Genomic DNA, 19,480 nt, shown 5'->3' on the forward strand with positions numbered 1-19,480 from the left:
TCGACGACACACTGGAGACATTTCATTACTGCCTTTAACTATGCCTCCATTTTCCTTATTTTTCATGTAGAGTTGCACACCTATCGTTATTAGGTTACGGTTCAAAGCTAATATGCAAATGAAGGAATAGCACAGGGCAAGATGAGGGAAGAAAATAATCGCATTGGGAATCCTTTGAAGGTCTCCAGACCCGCGACCGAGTCCTTTTCATTCAGGAAGGCTAAATGAAGGCTATTCTTAGGTTAGTTAACGGGAATAGTGTTAATGGGGTCTCAAGGAGAGCTACAATCTTACTCGTGTCTGAAACGATATTGTAACCTTTACATTTTGACCGATACATTTCCAACAATATTGGAACTACGAAGATAATTAGTTCAATAGATCTATAGGGTACAATAAAAACACATGGAGCCTAATAAACAGATTATACAACTAAAAATAATGCACCATTACAATATAAAAGGTGAATATTTACTAGCTTGCGAACTATTTTTCAAATCAATCGATAATTTGTAGCGTTCAAAAACTCGCGGCGAAGTTCTATCACAACTTTGCCAATTTCATAAGATAAAAAAATGTGCCGGAGAGGGAAGTTTGTATCGGTAGAAGTTGCGACGACTAGGCATACAATCAAATAGAAAATTACTTTCTCTTCGCTACAAGTTGTCATATACCTAAGAATACCTTATAACTGTCTTAACTGTGATACAAAGTCTCTCTCTCCTTAGGTTCTCTAGCTCGCTCGCTCACCAAAAAGGAATAATTCCTTGGGAAAAACCTTTCAAATGCATTGAGAAATAAATACAAGCGCTATAGATGTACTCCCTTTAAACTCGATGACGTTTTCTTGACGTCTGTAAAAATAACCCTACATTTCTTTCCTTCGGCAATACAGTATACATATAGCCATAAGTTTATAAGATACGTTCCTTCCATAAGTATGACCTACACTTCGTAATGCTACTGAGAGACTTACAGCTCGAGCTAGTTCGAGAACGACGGAAGCGAGAATTGAAGTCCTACACTCGGTTAATCCACCATATTCCCTATCGCCGGAAGTTAGGCTTTTCTTTGTAGCAGACGACAGACTAATTTCTTTCCGCTACTCCTCTCCACAAATCCCGAGATAAGCCTAACTTCCGGTGGCGATAGGGAATGGCTACGTTCAGTAACGCTCAACGGAGACCAAACGCGTTGAGCTCCGTTGATCAACGTGACGTCATGTGACGTATTAGGGTACTGAACGGTTTTTTGCAAACTTTGCGTTGTGTCGTCTGCTTACTGTTCATGGAAATTTATATGCGAGGGCCTGCTAACCGAAATAAGAGATAACTGACAACTAACTTCGCCAAGGCCTCTTCTTAGACAGGGACTCACCAGGCGTCGCTTTACCCTGAATTTACGATCTACCTCACGTCACTTCATGACAAGCTCCAGTTTGTAACCATTGACAAACTTATGGAACATATCTTATGAACTCATGATATAGCGAACATTATTGAACGAGTTAGAAGCCGAAAAATTGAAGGAAATACTGCAAACGATTCAGGCTTGACAAAAACTCGTATTAAATCACGTTTTATATATTCGATTCACTAAAGGAATGTTTGACGCTAAATTGTACTTTAAGTAAATAATATTTCAAAACCGAATCACTGGGAGTTCGGAACTCCCTTAGTTTCTCTTACCAAACAGAGATGAATGTTCATTCATCCCTTGTTTTTGGTCGCAGTTACTGTTAGGATTTATGGGATTTTATAGGAACTATAGGAGGGCCGTTTTGAGAGTGCGGTGCTTATTTCTTGTTCATGTAAACACTAAACAATCCAATCCAAACGAAATATGCCTAACTGCGCAATAATGCTTTGTGAAGAAATTAACATTTGGTGCAACTTCAAATTCAATATATCGATGCTCAATTAGCTAGGGGCTAATAGGGTGTCTTGAATAGAGCGTTATTTGCAGGCTTAATGGCTATGGGTTGCCGACTCAACAAAAACCTTCTAAATTAAACCATAATTTTTGTGAAATGTGGAAATTATTGAATGGTAACAGTGCATTGAGAACAAATATCCAAGCAAACAAACAACTTTCTCAACTATACAGGGATTTTCTGAAAGGTCTGAATAATTTGGAGTCGAAAATGTTCTATAACAATTTGGCGTCAGGGCCACCGTTCTCAAGTTAGGGGCATTGGAGCGTTTTACGGATTAAATTTCATTAAGAAAGTCTAGGACAATGCTGTTTTAACTAAGGGGTTACACGTAAATCCCTCCAAATATAACTTGAAACCGTGTCTCTTGTGGCAAAATGTCATAGAACATTTCCGACTCAAAATAGTTCAATCTGCGACAGACCAACCATGATACTACATGTCTTAGTTTCTTAACACCCCTTCTCGACTTGCTATTGAAGCATTCTGTGTTAAGGGCCGTCCTGATTTATACTTTCTAGAAAGAGTAGCTGGCTGGCTGCAGTGTCCATTTAATCCGTAAATTCTGTTAGTGACACGAAGCTGTTAAGGACGGTTGTAGAGGCCCTGTTGATATAATCGACGCTTTTTGCTCGGGGAGCGGCGAAACACTTGTGGCGTCAAGCAAACCGAGTGGCTGTTGCTGCCTTTTTTAGCCAGAACCCTTATGTAGGGGAAGAGTGTGACGAGCGAGAGCCGTTGCCATGGAGACAGCGGACACTCCGCTCCGCAGCTCGGTACGACTCGGCTCGACACAAATCTTGATTCTAGAAAGATTTTCTTTATAACCGACTTCAATCACATCTTCTTCACCAAAAGGAATTATTGAATTCTCATAAACACTGCAAGGACAGCGTCGCACCACGGATCTTATGAAGTCCTATAGTGAATGGGAAAAACTGTACGACCATACAAAAATATTCCATGTACTATGCAGAAGGAGCAATGGGAGATTATGATTCTAGTAAAGAATACATAGAGCTAATTGGGATCCTTGTGCCCGCGTAACTCCCATTTTCATTTCAATACGGGTTTTGTGGGCCGGACTTGTGAAAGTCATAATTCTCATGTGTTTCTAAGTTACGTGATTTCATTGCTAGGTATAGCAACGCAAGATGATACGTTCTCCCAAGATGCGTTTCGCAGTGAGATAGATTATTAATTCGCGAGGTAAAATTCGTCACACATGATGATTAGTTTAGTTCTTCGGACCAAATACGCCTAGATAAGTTGAGAAAATGATTCGGATTAGCCAACGTATTGCTGCTCTAATAACTGGTTAAAGCCAGAGGCGCGTAGGAATAGTTAACCAATAATAGTTAGGATCGCACTTAATAACTAACGTAGTGGAAAACAATTTGCAAACTTTCTGTGAATTGTGATATTGGTCCGGAAATGCATGGCGAACACCTTTACCGCGATTTGCAATTTTCGAACACGCTCCTCTGCGCTGTAACAACAGACACACATTTATACATACACAAAGATGCGGCCGTAACAGAACCTCTTTATGACATACGTCACTCGGAGATGTAAAACTTCACACTTTCTCAAAAAAATTGACCCATATGGAGAATCTGATTCCAGGCTCCGTACAATTAGTGCAATGGTGTTTTAGGTTTCAGTTAAGGGATTCGAAGCGCAAAAGGGACCGGTGGCTAGCTGGATGACATAAAACACCTGGTACGAGAGCATGGAGGCAGGCACATCAAAAGGAAGCAATTTTCGATAGAGCCCACGAAAAAGCGAGATATATCTTTTGATATAGAGATAGAACCGAAATTGAAACTAAGAATATTGGACAAGGGAGAATGAAGTGGAAAATTGAAATATTTCTTAATAAAATATATTAGATAGGCAGAGGCCTAGTTCGAGAACGACAAGCGAGTATTGACTACAACGGGTTTTGCAGTCCAACTTCCTATTTAGTCTGTACTAAGCCTTTGACAGAGTCTCACCAGGCTTCGCTGTGACGTTTCACCTACGTCACTTCATGAAAACCTCTCGCTAACCAGTGACAAACTTATGGAACATATCATATGAACTTATGATATAAATAATAATAAATTGAATATTTTGCAAAATATTGATTCTACAAAACGGTTTAAGTAACGTAACTTCTATCATTAAGTCACTAATTTAAATACATTAGAGTTTACGATTAGAACTTGGATTCATTTACAGTTGCGCCAGGAGCTATAATTCCGCCATTTTTCATCATATTATTCGGCACAGTTAAACCGGCTTATAGCGGCGGATACAACATGTGATATTTTTCCAAGATTACGAACAAAAGAAAGAAAAGGTTTATCTTGATTATATCTAATGAGACACAAGGCAATTAAGCAGTTAAAATATTTGGTCACGCTTTAATCGCAAAGAATTAAATAATGCCTAATTAGCGCGATCCGTCTATCAACAACGGAAGTAAGTTAATTGATTAATTACTTCAACGACCTTGTAAAGAAATTAAGTACAATCAGAAGTCTATAATAAATGCCCTTCGGGAGGAAGTTCCCATAACAAGATCCAAACGTGAATCAGCTTCGTTTCGCAATTGGGTGTAATGTTATTCCAAAGCCTAGTTTGAAACTTTAATCTGAAGCGCGTGCGATTCGCGAGAGATGGCGCTAGAGCCAACCTCTTACGTAATTATGACGTAGAAGGGGAAAGAAAGTAATTCCTGCGCGCGCATTTCGAATATGACAATAGAGTTTTGAGTGCAGCTGGTTTTTTAATTATTACAAAAAAATATTTTAGTATCTTGGTGAAATATTCAATCTTGTCTTTTTTAAAATATAAATTACCTCCAACCCAGGACCGGAAATAAGTACAAGACACTGGACATTGTCCATAATTTTTTTTAAAAAAACAAAGAGGTCATTGGACATTTTGATGCTACACTATTTTTGCACACTCCAGTGGACAATGTCCTATAAATTTTTCATTCAAAAGGGGGGGGGGTCGCTGGACACATGTCCAATAAGAAATTTTTCTTATTTCCGGCCCTGCTCCTACCTCATAAAATTAGATATACAATGGCACGCGTTTTAAATGAGACTTAGCCTACCCATTAAGAAATTCAATAAAAAGTTGTTTAATTAAAGCTTCAACCTTACCGGGTCCAGAATCTACTTAACAGAGGATAGGATAAGAACCAAGGTCCATCATATGGTCATTTGGGCAAGGGCTAACTTACTATAATTCTTTTAAGAGTTTAACTGACCCTAAAAGCAAAACCTGTTGAATGTTCTTAGTTCTCTATACGGAAAGGGAAAGGGTTAAATTAGGCGGGGAAAAAATTTAGTTCCGACACGCGAAGCAGCCGGCCAACCAAATACAATTAGCTTTTATGAAGGGGCCGAGATATTTCACACGCTTGTCTTATCCTACACAGGGTGGAAACCTTCGCCCGTGACCAGTCTCGATACTTAACTTTAAGGCCCATTCAAACTATAGACTAAAATCTTAAGCTCACGTTAGGGTTAAGATGTACGCGGCGATCGGTTAGGGTAGGGTTACTAGAAATGCCTAGCCTCCCAATGGCGAGTTTTCTTATCATTTGCTGTGAATCAATCGCCTTATATACTCTAAAATTCCAAAAATTCTTAAAGAGGCGTAGGCTTGAATTCAAACGTCAACAATAGTTATGTTTAAAATGATTTTAGGAATAAACTTTCTTAAAACGATTTAACTAGAATCAAGGTAAATTACTGACGATTAAAATAATAATTATCAATTATATTTATTTAATTATTTAAGAAAAACCTCTTAATTGCGTCGCGACTCGGAGAGTTTTATTTTGGTTTCTGAACTTGTCAATTCAGCTACTTAAGTGTAATTAAGCATTACGGCAACGAAAAGTGTCACGTGTTAACAACGCCTCCATTTACAAGACCTATTTATATTTAGCACGGGGATTTACAAATTTTCATGATAAAATTTTATGAAACAGGTTTGGGAATATTTCTTAAATCCTTCTAATAAATGGGTTTAAAAGGTATTGTTTTTTTATAAAGGTGAAACCTTTTAAGAGCTTTAAAATTAGTTGAAGTCACAAGTACCTACACGGACCAAACGAAAGATGTGACTGACGTCCGTACGATTTAACCTTGACTTTGTCAAAATTAAATCGATAATATTGACATATAAGGGTCACTAAACGATTGTAATAATTATATTGATAAAGGTTGACTGACTTAGAGATTAAAGTTAAAATTGGAATTAGAGTAAACCTCCCCTTATTAAATCCTATAGATCCATCTAAAGATTTAACGGTTAGCTGAAGATTTTCACGAAGAAGTATAACATTTGTTTAAAGATCTAAAACCTTAAAAAGTCTTACACCCGCTAAAACGTAAACCCCAAAACGCCAAGGCAATGTTAAAGGGGTCATCCATAAAAAAGCTTACGTAAAAAAGCGTATTCGATTTATTCGCTCTGAGATCGCTCGCGATATGCTGTATTACGTCATAAAATCTGTTAATTACAGATTTCAATGTAAAAAATACGCGCATTTTTCGGAGCTTTATACTTTAACCTTAGGTTTTTTACAGCCAAAACGTCAAAATATACATTTTTTGCACAGATCCAAGCAGATCTCGAGTCGAGCGCTCGGTAAATGGAAAACCTAAAAACATAAGGGCGAGCTGATCTGGATCTATAAATGGAACCCTCAATATTGTTCAGAGCACTCTGAGAGCACCCCAGATCAGTAAATGGAATACGCCATAAGTAACGAAGTAAGAAGCTTACCTGAAATGGTTGAACGTAGGTGGGTAAGTTGATCTTGAAGATTGGTAGAAAGAGAGAGAGTAGAAATGATACTAAACAGAAGATGAAAAAGATGAAAAAGGATATTTGTTTTCGAGCATTTTGAGGCACCAGGTCCTGGGTCTCGTGGTCTGCGTCATGAAGTACATGGAAATCTCGGGATACTGCGGATAGGGTCTCTCGGCCGTGGCTTCACCCAACGGGACGCTCATACTCGTCGAAGTACTCAATCCATCCACCATTCCTTCGTCCAAGTAAGATGACCCGTGACTGGAGCACGACGGCGAACAACTCCGACTTCCGGTGGAGGAAGATCGGCTCCTGGAGCCGCTGGTCGTCCGGCTGGAGTACGAACTACCACCTTCTCCGCTGTGCCAGCTCTTTGACGACCCGGACTCGGACCACGAGTCCCGCTCGGCGTCCGCGTTTTCACCATCTTCTTCGTCGTAACTTTGTCCGGCGTCATCTTCCTCGATGTCCTCGGAGATTTCGATCGTTTCCGACGGACCACTCGATCCACGCGTTGGCGGTGTTAACAGACTCGGACGCCGGCCATTCGTGACGAGAACTTCCGGTTCCATCGCCATAGACGTGGCCATGTTCATCTAATTCTCAATACATTATTTAACCAAGCTAAAATAGGATGTCTTACAACCCTAAGTAGCTTTAGTTGTCCCGAAAGCAATTTCAATTTCGTACCAGAGTATTTGGCACTAGAGTGATACGCTCCTTTTAAACGATGAACCAAACACGGTTGGTTTTGGTCGTATTTTTTAAACCGAATATTTTTTATTAGCGAATTTTTTTAGCTTATGTTTTTTATTAGAGCCCGATGTTTGAAACGAAAGGCGCACTTCTAGGGGCACTCACCACTTTCACAACACCTACTCAGCTAGATTACTAAATCTTCAAACTACGATCTAAGAACACTTATCTAATACAAATTCAGTTTGAATTTAGTTAAGATTATAAATATACTGTAATTTACAAGTAAAATTACACAGTAAGTGAATTCAATGACACACCTTAACCGTATTCTTAACTCTCCGCACCATTTGATACAACATAGTTTCAGGCGTAATAAAGGCCCACTTTACACCCAAATTTCCAGGAAAATTCCACTATTTCACATTCAGTTTCGTAGAACAAGAATATTAAATAACTTTTTCAATCCTCCCCTTGCTCAACAATTAAGCCAATGTATTTATTTTGATTTACCTCTTCGTTGGAGGTACATCATTTTAACGAATTTAATTAACGATTAACGAAGTAGCGTAACCATCAAGTTTAAAATGACACAACCTCATCGTTTCAAAGGATGCGCTTATCATTTTTTCAGGCGCACTTGGCATGGTGAAGCGCAGTTGGCCCCGCAGCGATTATTAAAGAAAGTCGAAGAAGCGCGAGGAACTGATTACGAACATTACATTAGGACGAAGGTAAAACGGCGAGCCGCACGTGCAATTGAACTATTTCTCATTGGCTTTGAACTTACGCAACGAGCGCGAACTAAACCGACTAAATGCCAGAGAGGCAACTGAATCAGACTCCGGAGAAGACTCTAGAAGTTTCCTTCTCCGTCCGCTAGGAGGAGTCAGTTACTAGGCCTAGGGATTGAGAATTCTCCTCAACTCTTCCTACTGTTTCCAGTGAAATACACGAAGAGATTCTCGCTCCAGTATGACGAACTTTCGCAGGACAGACAGAGAAAAGAGTGTTCTCAATTTTAACATAAGATACGTTCCATAAGTATGACACTTCTTATACTTCGTAATGCTAGTGACTTACAGCTCGAGCTAGTTCGAGCAAGGACAAAGCAATACTGAAGGACCGATGGCAGCCCATAGAGCCCCATACGAAGCGACTAAACAACCAATGTTGAGTTTGCTTCCCCCTTTTCAGCCCCAAAATGGAGGTGGGTTATGAAAAATACCGAGTCAAATCCCGGAAAAAGCTAGCGCCATCTAGACAAAATAAGACGCTAGGTGCTTCCCTCTTTAGAACGTTGATTCCTCAATATTCCCCCCCCCCCACTATCCGGTTTGCTACTATCTGCCGCTAGAAGGCGAATTAACAAGTATTTTTCAACTTTCTCCCTCTGCCATCCGTCCTTCAGTATTGCTTTATCCATGGTTCGAGAACGACGGAAGCGAGAATTGCAGACTACACTCGGTGGTTAATTTTGCAGGACTTCCATCTAGGTCCTATTTAGTCTGCGTTACTAAGCCTTTGACAGCGCCTCACCAGGCGTATGTCGCTTTACCCTGAATCTATAACCAACTTCATTCACTTCATAACAAGCTCCAGTTTCATAGGCAGTGACAAACTTATGGAACATATCTTATTAATTTGCGATTTTAAGTAGAAGATGGAATGGGTGTTCTCAACTTTTCGACAGGTCGGACAATACACGCTTTATGAAATACATTTTCTTGATGAACGTGTTAGAATGTTACCGGAGGGAACCGCGGAGATGGAAGCCATACTACCCTCCCCCGTCTAAGTGGGCAAGACCAATCTCAATGATTATTTGGATTTAAGTGTCTACGTAGACAAGTGAAAACGCCGGGTACCTTAGTTAGAAATTATGAATGAAAGATATGCCGTTGAAGTGCACCGGTTACACCATGAGGAACATTTAGACCCTAATAAGTTTGGAGGGTGATAGCCCCCAGTTGAATTAAAAAAAAATACTAAATACTTGAATTTACAGCAATCAAGTCTCGAGAAAGAAGCAAATTCGCTTCTTCCCTCCTTTCGTTCCTCCTTGACACCCCGCAACAATAAGTCGTCTTTACCTGTACTCTGTATTGTCCCCGGCCAGGTTAGTGTCTGACGTATGACGGTGGCAGTTGCGATGGACGAAGAAGGGATTAGTATCGATGAGGTGGGTTCTGACCTAATATCATTCGGCAATTCTTAATTACACGACAGGAATTTGCTTGTCCATTAGCTCAGCTGAACGCTAGTTCAATATAAGTCGTCTTCACATATTCGCCAATTTCCAAGTACCGATAGTCACTCATCAATAAGGACATTGAACTGTACAGACTGACGCGAATATTGCCTCAAAGATTCAAATTCCATTTCTATTTCCACTGTGATTTGCTCGGGCTTTTTAGGCCAAAAGAGATCAATGTTATCAGCTTATTTTCAAGAGTATATGTATTTTTTACTAATTTAAAAAATAACGTAAAACCTTCCCCAATGCCCGTTACAGATATCAACATAAGTTTATAAGATATGCTCCATAAGTATGACACTACCTGTACTTCGTAATGCTAGAAACTTACAGTTCGAGCTAGATCGAGAACTACGGAAGCGAGAATTGATTAACTTCACTCGGTGGTTAATTTTGCAATCCATCTCCCTATTTAGTCCGTACGCCTTACCAGGTGTCGCTTTACGGGAATCTATGACATACGTCACTTCGTGACAAGCTCCAGTTTGTAACCACTACGAAACTTAATATAGTTCTTGACACGCCCATACGTAACGCATTGTACAAAACTTTAAAGTCTGAACTGATGTGTTCGAAGTAACTCGTGCCCTTTATTCGGGCTTGGGAAGACAGTCGCTCGCGGTTCTTCGAATATCGAATGTGTGGTGTCGGCTTGCGCGCACGTTCGCTTCCGCTCCATAAGATGGGAACAGGAGCTAGGGTTGGCGGTTTTCTTTCAATACCTGATTGGTTTATCGATTTCTCATTTTCCATCGATCGTATTAATAATAACAATCAAAAATAGACAATAGCGTTATTTAGCGAGTCTTTTTGACGCGAAAACAAAACTAACATGTGACAAAGAGTGTTAAGTATGGTGTTCAACATTGCTATGCTCACGCTTAGACAGTAATTAGTTCAGAACTAATTTTGAAAAAAAAAAAGATCTCTTATTACAAAATGATTAGCATTTAATTAGTCTTAAAAAGGACTACTGCGCCGTCATTGGTTTAGTGGCGTCTGCTAAACCGAACCTCTTACTAGAGACGAGTCGGGCCCCGATTTAATCGGGCTTTTTCGACCCGACCAAATTAATTTCAAAATTTTCCGGGTCGGGTCGGGTTTTTATTTTAATTTTTTTTTTCGGGTCGGGCCGGGTCGGGTTTTTATTTTAATTTTTTTTTCGGGTCGGGTCGGGTCGAAAAGAAAGTCGACCCGACTCGTCTCTACCTCTTACCTCTACCTTGCCCTTACCTCTCTCAGAATTCAACCAAGTAAGAGGTTCGGTTTAGCAAACTCCACTAAGCCAATGGCGGATGGAATTATTTTGTATTAAGATATTATTTATTTTAATTTTGATATTTTTTCTTTTATATTTAGGCAAAGGCCGTTCTTTTAATAAAGGTACAATCAGGGATAGATTTAATTTTAGAAGTAGAAATGGAGAACGGTTAGTATTTACTTCAGTCCGACTCATAGCTCAGTATAGAGCCCCTCCCTCCAACACGTAACGAAAATTTTAAATTATCTTATTGGCTCACTTAAACAGCTATGGTTTGATGACGTTGCTGACGGGGACGGTGAAAAATATGTAATTCTTTTTACCTCTGTAGCTATGACCCACCTCTTCTTTCATACCCCACCGTCCCGGGGAAGGGGGTCCGGGATTTTGACGCGCGCCCACATTATACTCTGTTCTCCATTCCTACTTCTAAAATTAAATCTATCCCTGGTACACTGTTACGTTTCCTTGGATAAAATTGATATTTCTTTATGTTTGCTATAAATTTGAGCAATAGGCGATAACGTGTCTAAACAGGCACTATCTCTTAGGGAACAATTTGTGGGCTTCGTAAAAATATCGTAGACATTGCTCTGTCCATTGCGCTTGCGTATAAACTCGTAGTATTAACTTGGGATTGGTCGGGTGTTTATTATTTTAGGCAAAATAATCGTAAAAGCTAGCCTTCCCGATCACTAATTTCTCAAAAGTTGCAACTTTTAAAAATAAAGACGAAAATGTTTTGGGTTAATTGGCGCCAAGAGACGCGAGCTCTGACGTCACGATCCTTAAAGTTTAATTGCGCCACCTCTAATTTTGGAAAAGAAACTATAAAAACCACCAATAAATAAATCAGCCAATATTATCGCTAAAGCGGCTGCCACACGACACTAAAGTTCTAACCTGTACTTTAAATAACTTACAAAATCACCCCAATTCGTGACATGTTGATTATACAGTGAGGAAAAGATCAGACCAACACCATCCTTTGTGGACAACCCCAATGCTGCCAACGGATTACTAAGCTATAACAATATTTGTTTTCAACTTTCTCATTTGCAATCAGTAAAAGCCGAAGTCCAAAACGTATTTATTTACACCCTGTCTCCAACTTAGTAACGTGACTTCATCCGTTGGCAGTATTGGGGGTTGTCCTCAAAGGATGGTGTTGGTCTGATCATTTCCACACTCACCGTTCGGTACCTGGCTAAGTAGTTGTTCTTTTCTAATTTCTACAAGGCCAACATTTCGTTCTAGGTCCTATTTGGCTACCACGACAATGAGATGAATCTAATACAAAACTAATTTTAATTAAAAAATTTTTCATATCTCTAACTATTTTTTTTTTTTTTTTTTTTTTTTGTGGTTTCAATGCGAAGTGGGCTCTTACGTCCGCGGCAAGGATGCGATTATTCAGGGTTCAGTATGTATGTAAGCAGGGGAAGGAAATGAGGTTTACTTGGGAGGTGACGGACGGGGTGTGGGGGTCAAGTCACCTCCGGCGGACACGGGGCAGTCGGCACCTATAGGGTAGGATCGCCGACATGTGTCGTATTCCCTCAAACTTTGCCGCCCAGACGCTTGGCTTACAGGAGTGCGCCACACTCCCGGCATATCTCTAACTATCTATGGAAACACGTCGCTTTCCCCATTTCTTTTCATTAAAAAATTCGGGCAATTGAATTGACGATTCTTGGTCTACACGCAGCTACTCCGAATCAGAGATAGCCAACACGTGGTCCGCCGAGTTTTGAAAATACGTTTTCAATTTGACCCTTCAGCCGAAAAGGTTGACCACGTAAAAATTAACAATACTCACTTTTTACCTCTCCGTGTGACGTAGTCCAGGAGAGGTAAACGTCTAGCCGCTCCCTAAGGTAGGATCGCTACCAAAGGTTTTCGCAATTGCGGTTTTTCCTTACTATTATAATGGAAACGAATCGTATATATACCCCAAAATTTGAAGAAAGCGGGAAGAGGGGTACCCTTCACTTTAAACGTCAATATTAGCAAAGTTTGAGAAGATAATAAGTATAACTTTATTTTAAACGATTTAACTATTATTAATGTTAATTATTGAAGATTAAAATAATTAAAAATAATTATATTTATTTAAATATTAAAGATAAACCTCTCGTGCAAAGAGAGAGATTATCATTGCCTCCTATATCTACCAAGGCCCGTGCATGCGATATATTTCCTTCATTGCCTCCTATATCTATCAAGGCCCGTGCATTGTGATATATTTCATTCATTGCATAAACATAAGCGAGATTGTTTTGGGAAAAAAATACTGCTTCCACTAATGCGTTTATACTCCTTGTTACTGTTGTATAGAGTAATCATGATAAAAGCTTAAAAAATTACGAGAGGACAGACCTTTTTTATCCTCATTCAAAAATATTTTTTGGTGCTAAGACTGCTTTAAAAAATCCAAACGGTTAGGCATTGGTAAAAAAGACAAATGATATTTTTCAAATCTTATGAGATAACGCCCACCTAGTTGAAAATTGCCGTTTTTTATCCGCGGGAGCCATTCCTTATGAGAATTTCGATGCTAGTAGGTTGTCAATTAAACTACCGGTATATTATTGTTGTTGGAAATTGGATATTAAGTCAAATTAAGTGGTTGTAAAGAGCCAGCAGGTTTTTGCCACTTCTTTTTGTGAGTATTTGATTTTTATATGTAAAATGGAGGAAGATAATGTTGAGAGTAAGGATGAAATGCGGAAGCGCAAAGCGCGGGAAAGGATGAGGGCAAAAAGGTCGACGTTTTCATTGGATACTTAAGGTTATATAATTTTCTCGACACGGAGAGGTAATATTTTGGTTTTCCCGACTTGTTGCAATTATTTTGTTTAAATAATAAGCGCGGTTTACATTTTCCAGAAAACAACAACGAGTGATTTTGATTGATTCCGTTTACTAAGTTATTTGAATGTAATTATGATGATAGAAAACAGAGTGTAATGAATCAATGTGTGTATAATACGACCAGGGATAGATTTAATTTTAGAAGTAAGAATGAAGAACAGAGTAATCTGGGCGAGCGTCAAAGTCCCGGACCCCCTTCCACGGGACGGGGGGGGTCATAGAAGAAGAGGCGAGAGGTAAACAGGAATTACGTATTTTTCGCCGCCGTAGTTTAAATGAGCCAATAAGATAATTTAAACTTTTCGTTACGTGCTAGAGGGAGGGGCTTTATACTGGGTGGTCTATGAGTCGGACTGAAGTAAATACTAACCGTTCTCCATTCCTACTTCTGAAATTGAATCTATCCCTGATACGACACTAAATGTTAATACACTTAATATTATCAGCAAAATAACTGGCGTTGTCCATCAGGACCTTTTTTTTTCTACTTTTGTGGCAGCCATTTTACTAGTTGTCGGAATGTTTAATGTTAAAAATTAATAATTGTAGTTTCCGAGAATTTAGCTGATTTGTTATTAAAAAATGTGTTTGATTTATATATTTGTATCAGAGAAAAGTTTCAAATATTAAAAGATGTCGCTAGTCAATGAAAAAAGGACCAAATCAATGTGATTTAATTTCGATTTATGTTTGTAATTATTTTTCATACTTTTAATGCTTTATTAATTAGCTACCAACAAGCGAACTCACCCCATCCCACTCAAATTTAATGACAGTGTCGAAAAATATGTTTTATTATTTTCAAAGTGTTTTTAACCGAGGTCAGGAAAGATGTCGCTATAATTGTGTAACATTTAATCGATTATTGAGGTTCAGACTTACGGCCTTGTTCCTACTCATTTTCAGAAACCCAATAAGTTACGTAGTCAGAGGCCTGATTCAGTACTGTCAGTGTCAGCGAGGTTTAACTTACCAAGATAACAAGATGGTCAAGCCCATAATTAAGCCACATCGTTTACGTACTCTCACTATCCCTACTACAATAAATATACTTCTAGTGAAATATCCCCTAATATACCGGTCAGAGGGAATAATTTTTCAATGGCTGCTTGGCAAAGAGAATCAAATATCGCCAACGCCCGTTACTAAATTTCTAATACTACTACTACTACCACTACTACTCAGGTAAAACTATTAGTCCCATCGATACTTTGTAGCTAAGAAGAAGTCAAAAAATTTCCAAAGCGAGCATCTAGAATTCTCGCCCACTCGGACCGGTTCTACATCCATCCCAGCACAGCTCGTAGATACTTTCGTTCTCTCTCCTATCTCTGCAACCCTCTTTCAACAAGCGACTATAGAGAAGGCAGTTTAGTATCAGGCTGGCATGCCATAGGTCCGGGGTCCGGTTCCCGGTGGCGGTGGAGAAGAAAATAAATATTATAAAATTTAAAAAACAACTTTCAATTTAATGAATTTTGGTTGGGTATTTAAGACTTTCCCAAAGATACAAGTTCAGAAGTATCCGACCCCAAAGATACAAGTTCAGAAGTATCCGACCCCAAAGATACAAGTTCAGAAGTATCCGACCCCAAAGATACAAGTTCAGAAGTATCCGACCCCAAAGATGCAAGTTCAGAAGTATCCGACCCCAAAGATGCAAGTTCAGAAGTATCCGACCCCAAAGATGCAAGTTCAGAAGTATCCGACCCCAAAGATGCAAGTTCAGAAGTATCCGACCCCAAAGATGCAAGTTCAGAAGTATCCGACCCCAAAGATGCAAGTTCAGAAGTATCCGACCCCAAAGATGCAAGTTCAGAAGTATAATGTTTAAATATTCAGGGTGTAATTGGTGTACATTCATGTATTCAGGGTCTAATGTATTCATAGTGTCAGGGCAACTTACACAGCGACATCTATTTAAACCAAGTTGAACTACAATATTAAAATTAAAACTACAATGTTTAAATTTTTCTATTACATAATTAATTTTATGTTGTTCAATTAAATGCAAATATAATATTTTTTATTTGTTTTTTTTATTAATTAACTATAATGTATTACGAGGGAGGACGAACACACCCACGGCCACCACAACAGACACGGCAACTCCCACTTCCATCCCCAGTGAAACTAATAGCTCACATCTTACGATGTGGCTAAAAACATGGCGTTCGACTATTTTAAATAGGGAATTAATTTTGGTGGTGGAGAACTTTTCTCGTATCGCTAAGGACCCAAACCAGATGGAATTAATCTTCACTTATTTACGTTACATATGTCTTTATTGATCGTACACAAAGCAATTACAAGTAGGCCTACATTTAGTTATTTTAAACACGTGCAAGAATAATATTTTAAACACGTGCAAGAATAATATTTTAAACACGTGCAAGAATAATATTTTAAACACGTGCAAGAATAATATTTTAAACACGTGCAAGAATTATATTTTAAACATGTCCAACAGTAATATTTTAAACATGTCCAACAGTAATATTTTAAACATGTCCAACGGTAATATTTTAAACATGACCAACGGTAATATTTTAAACATGTCCTACGGTAATATTTTAAACATGTGAATCTGTAATATATTAAACATGTGCATCGGTAGTATTTTAAACATGTCCAACGGTAATATTTTAAACATGTCCAACAGTAATATTTTAAACATGTCCAACGGTAATATTTTAAACATGACCAACGGTAATATTTTAAACATGACCAACGGTAATATTTTAAACATGACCAACGGTAATATTTTAAACATGACCAACTGTAATATTTTAAACATGTCCAACGGTAATATTTTAAACATGTCCAACGGTACTATTTTAAACATGTCCAACGGTACTATTTTAAGCATGTCTTACGGTAATATTTTAAACATGTGAATCTGTAATATATTAAACATGTGCATCGGTAGTATTTTAAACATGTCCAACGGTAATATTTTAAACATGTCCAACAGTAATATTTTAAACATGTCCAACGGTAATATTTTAAACATGTCCAACGGTAATATTTTAAACATGTCCAACAGTAATATTGTAAACATGTCCAACAGTAATATTGTAAACATGTCCAACGGTAATATTTTAAACATGTCCAACGGTAATATTTTAAACATGTCCAACAGTAATATTTTAAACATGTCCAACGGTAATATTTTAAACATGACCAACGGTAATATTTTAAACATGTCCTACGGTAATATTTTAAACATGTGAATCTGTAATATATTAAACATGTGCATCGGTAGTATTTTAAACATGTCCAACGGTAATATTTTAAACATGTCCAACAGTAATATTTTAAACATGTCCAACGGTAATATTTTAAACATGACCAACGGTAATATTTTAAACATGACCAACGGTAATATTTTAAACATGACCAACGGTAATATTTTAAACATGTCCAACGGTAATATTTTAAACATGTGAATCTGTTATATATTAAACATGTGCATCGGTAGTATTTTAAACATGTCCAACGGTAATATTTTAAACATGTCCAACAGTAATATTTTAAACATGTCCAACGGTAATATTTTAAACATGACCAACGGTAATATTTTAAACATGACCAACGGTAATATTTTAAACATGTCCAACGGTAATATTTTAAACATGTGAATCTGTAATATATTAAACATGTGCATCGGTAGTATTTTAAACATGTCCAACGGTAATATTTTAAACATGTCCAACAGTAATATTTTAAACATGTCCAACGGTAATATTTTAAACATGACCAACGGTAATATTTTAAACATGACCAACGGTAATATTTTAAACATGACCAACGGTAATATTTTAAACATGACCAACTGTAATATTTTAAACATGTCCAACGGTAATATTTTAAACATGTCCAACGGTACTATTTTAAACATGTCCAACGGTACTATTTTAAGCATGTCTTACGGTAATATTTTAAACATGTGAATCTGTAATATATTAAACATGTGCATCGGTAGTATTTTAAACATGTCCAACGGTAATATTTTAAACATGTCCAACAGTAATATTTTAAACATGTCCAACGGTAATATTTTAAACATGTCCAACGGTAATATTTTAAACATGTCCAACGGTAATATTTTAAACATGACCAACGGTAATATTTTAAACATGTCCAACGGTAATATTTTAAACATGACCAACGGTAATATTTTAAACATGACCAACGGTAATATTTTAAACATGTGAATCTGTAATATATTAAACATGTGAATCTGTAATATATTAAACATGTGAATCTGTAATATATTAAACATGTGAATCTGTAATATATTAAACATGTGAATCTGTAACATATTAAACATGTGCATCGGTAATATTTTAAACATGTGAATCTGTAATATATTAAACATGTGAATCTGTAATATATTAAACATGTGAATCTGTAATATATTAAACATGTGCATCGGTAATATTTTAAACATGTGCATCGGTAATATTTTAAACATGTGAATCTGTAATATATTAAACATGTGAAACTGTAATATATTAAACATGTGAATATGTAATATATTAAACATGTCCAACGGTAATATTTTAAACATGTACATCGGTAATATTTTAAACACGTGCATTGGTAATATTTTAAGATTACATCATGACACGTAAAAGTTATACACGTTATTTTCAGTTTTGATTTAAAACGGATTGAAAGGTTTCAATCCAATGTTACTGGCATTGAAAAGCGTTAAATTTCTTACCGAACGAGTTATGATATTGGCCTTTCCAATTAAAACGAAAGGAATCCTGGGTGAATGTTCTTATGGCTCGCGCACTTACGCTAATTGAAAGGCTGTATTACATTTGAGTAAAAGAACTAACCAGATATCAACGACCAACTAAGTGTCTTTCGGTCGTGTTTATCAACTTTGCGCACTTGTGGCGGGACCATTTAAACGTTGTCCGGACACCTATTGCAAGTTACAATATCTATTGAAGGGGTGAAACCCTCTTTATTTGTGGGGGGGGGGGGAATTTATATCTTTGGGATCTTTATATTTATTTTGTTTTTATCTACGCGCTATTATAATTAAATAGATAACGATGTGGCTACTACTATCGCCCAGCCCTTGGCTCAGCTTGTCCAATCTCTCTTTATGGACAGAATGCAGATTGTTAATTTTTCGATGGGTGATATAAAATGGATGCTCGACCAACCTTACGGATTACGCGTATTTTTTTTTTTTTTTTATCATTTCGTCACAAAATATTTTCATCAAAGTTACGCAACTTTGATGAAAAAAGGTATAAATTATTTTTATAAAACAATTGATATTTATAATCATGTTGTCAAAGTAAAAATTTGAGTATCCAATATGGCCCCTTAATGTTTAGTTTTTCAAGTCTTTGTCTACAAAAACAGTACTTTTTAAATAACCCAAAATGACCTCGGTTAGCATTAAAACATTGCTCTAATTAAAATAAAATTAGTTCATTAAACTAGAGACTAGCATATTGAAAGAAGAGACTTATAAATGTCGATAGCTAGAAGGGAGCCCTTTTTCAATGGTTGGCGAAAAGGAGGGTGAATTTTAATTCTATCTCAGTGCTTCCCAAAGTTTTCAAAGTTACGACACATATTTAGTTTGATTATGAATGCGTGACACATA

The 19,480-nt window shown here is 37.4% G+C and overlaps 1 protein-coding gene across 4 annotated transcripts in view; it reads right to left on the reverse strand.

The window, feature by feature from the left end:
* The window catches only part of LOC149647356 (voltage-dependent T-type calcium channel subunit alpha-1G-like), a 180,435-nt gene extending 172,067 nt beyond the window's left edge, over positions 1–8,368 (reverse strand). For all 4 annotated transcript variants that reach the window (XM_089850214.1, XM_089850213.1, XM_089850211.1 and 1 more), the window contains exon 1: positions 6,833–8,368. In XM_089850214.1, the coding sequence (XP_089706340.1) occupies positions 6,833–7,350 (518 nt within the window). In that variant the 5' untranslated portion in view covers positions 7,351–8,368. The remainder of the gene's footprint in view (positions 1–6,832) is intronic.
* Between the last annotated feature and the right edge of the window lie 11,112 nt (positions 8,369–19,480).

The sequence above is a fragment of the Phalangium opilio genome, unplaced genomic scaffold (assembly GCF_054372755.1).
Source record: "Phalangium opilio isolate 3A_F unplaced genomic scaffold, DU_Popi_V2 ptg000089l_1, whole genome shotgun sequence".
NCBI classification, from domain to species: Eukaryota; Metazoa; Arthropoda; class Arachnida; order Opiliones; family Phalangiidae; genus Phalangium; species Phalangium opilio.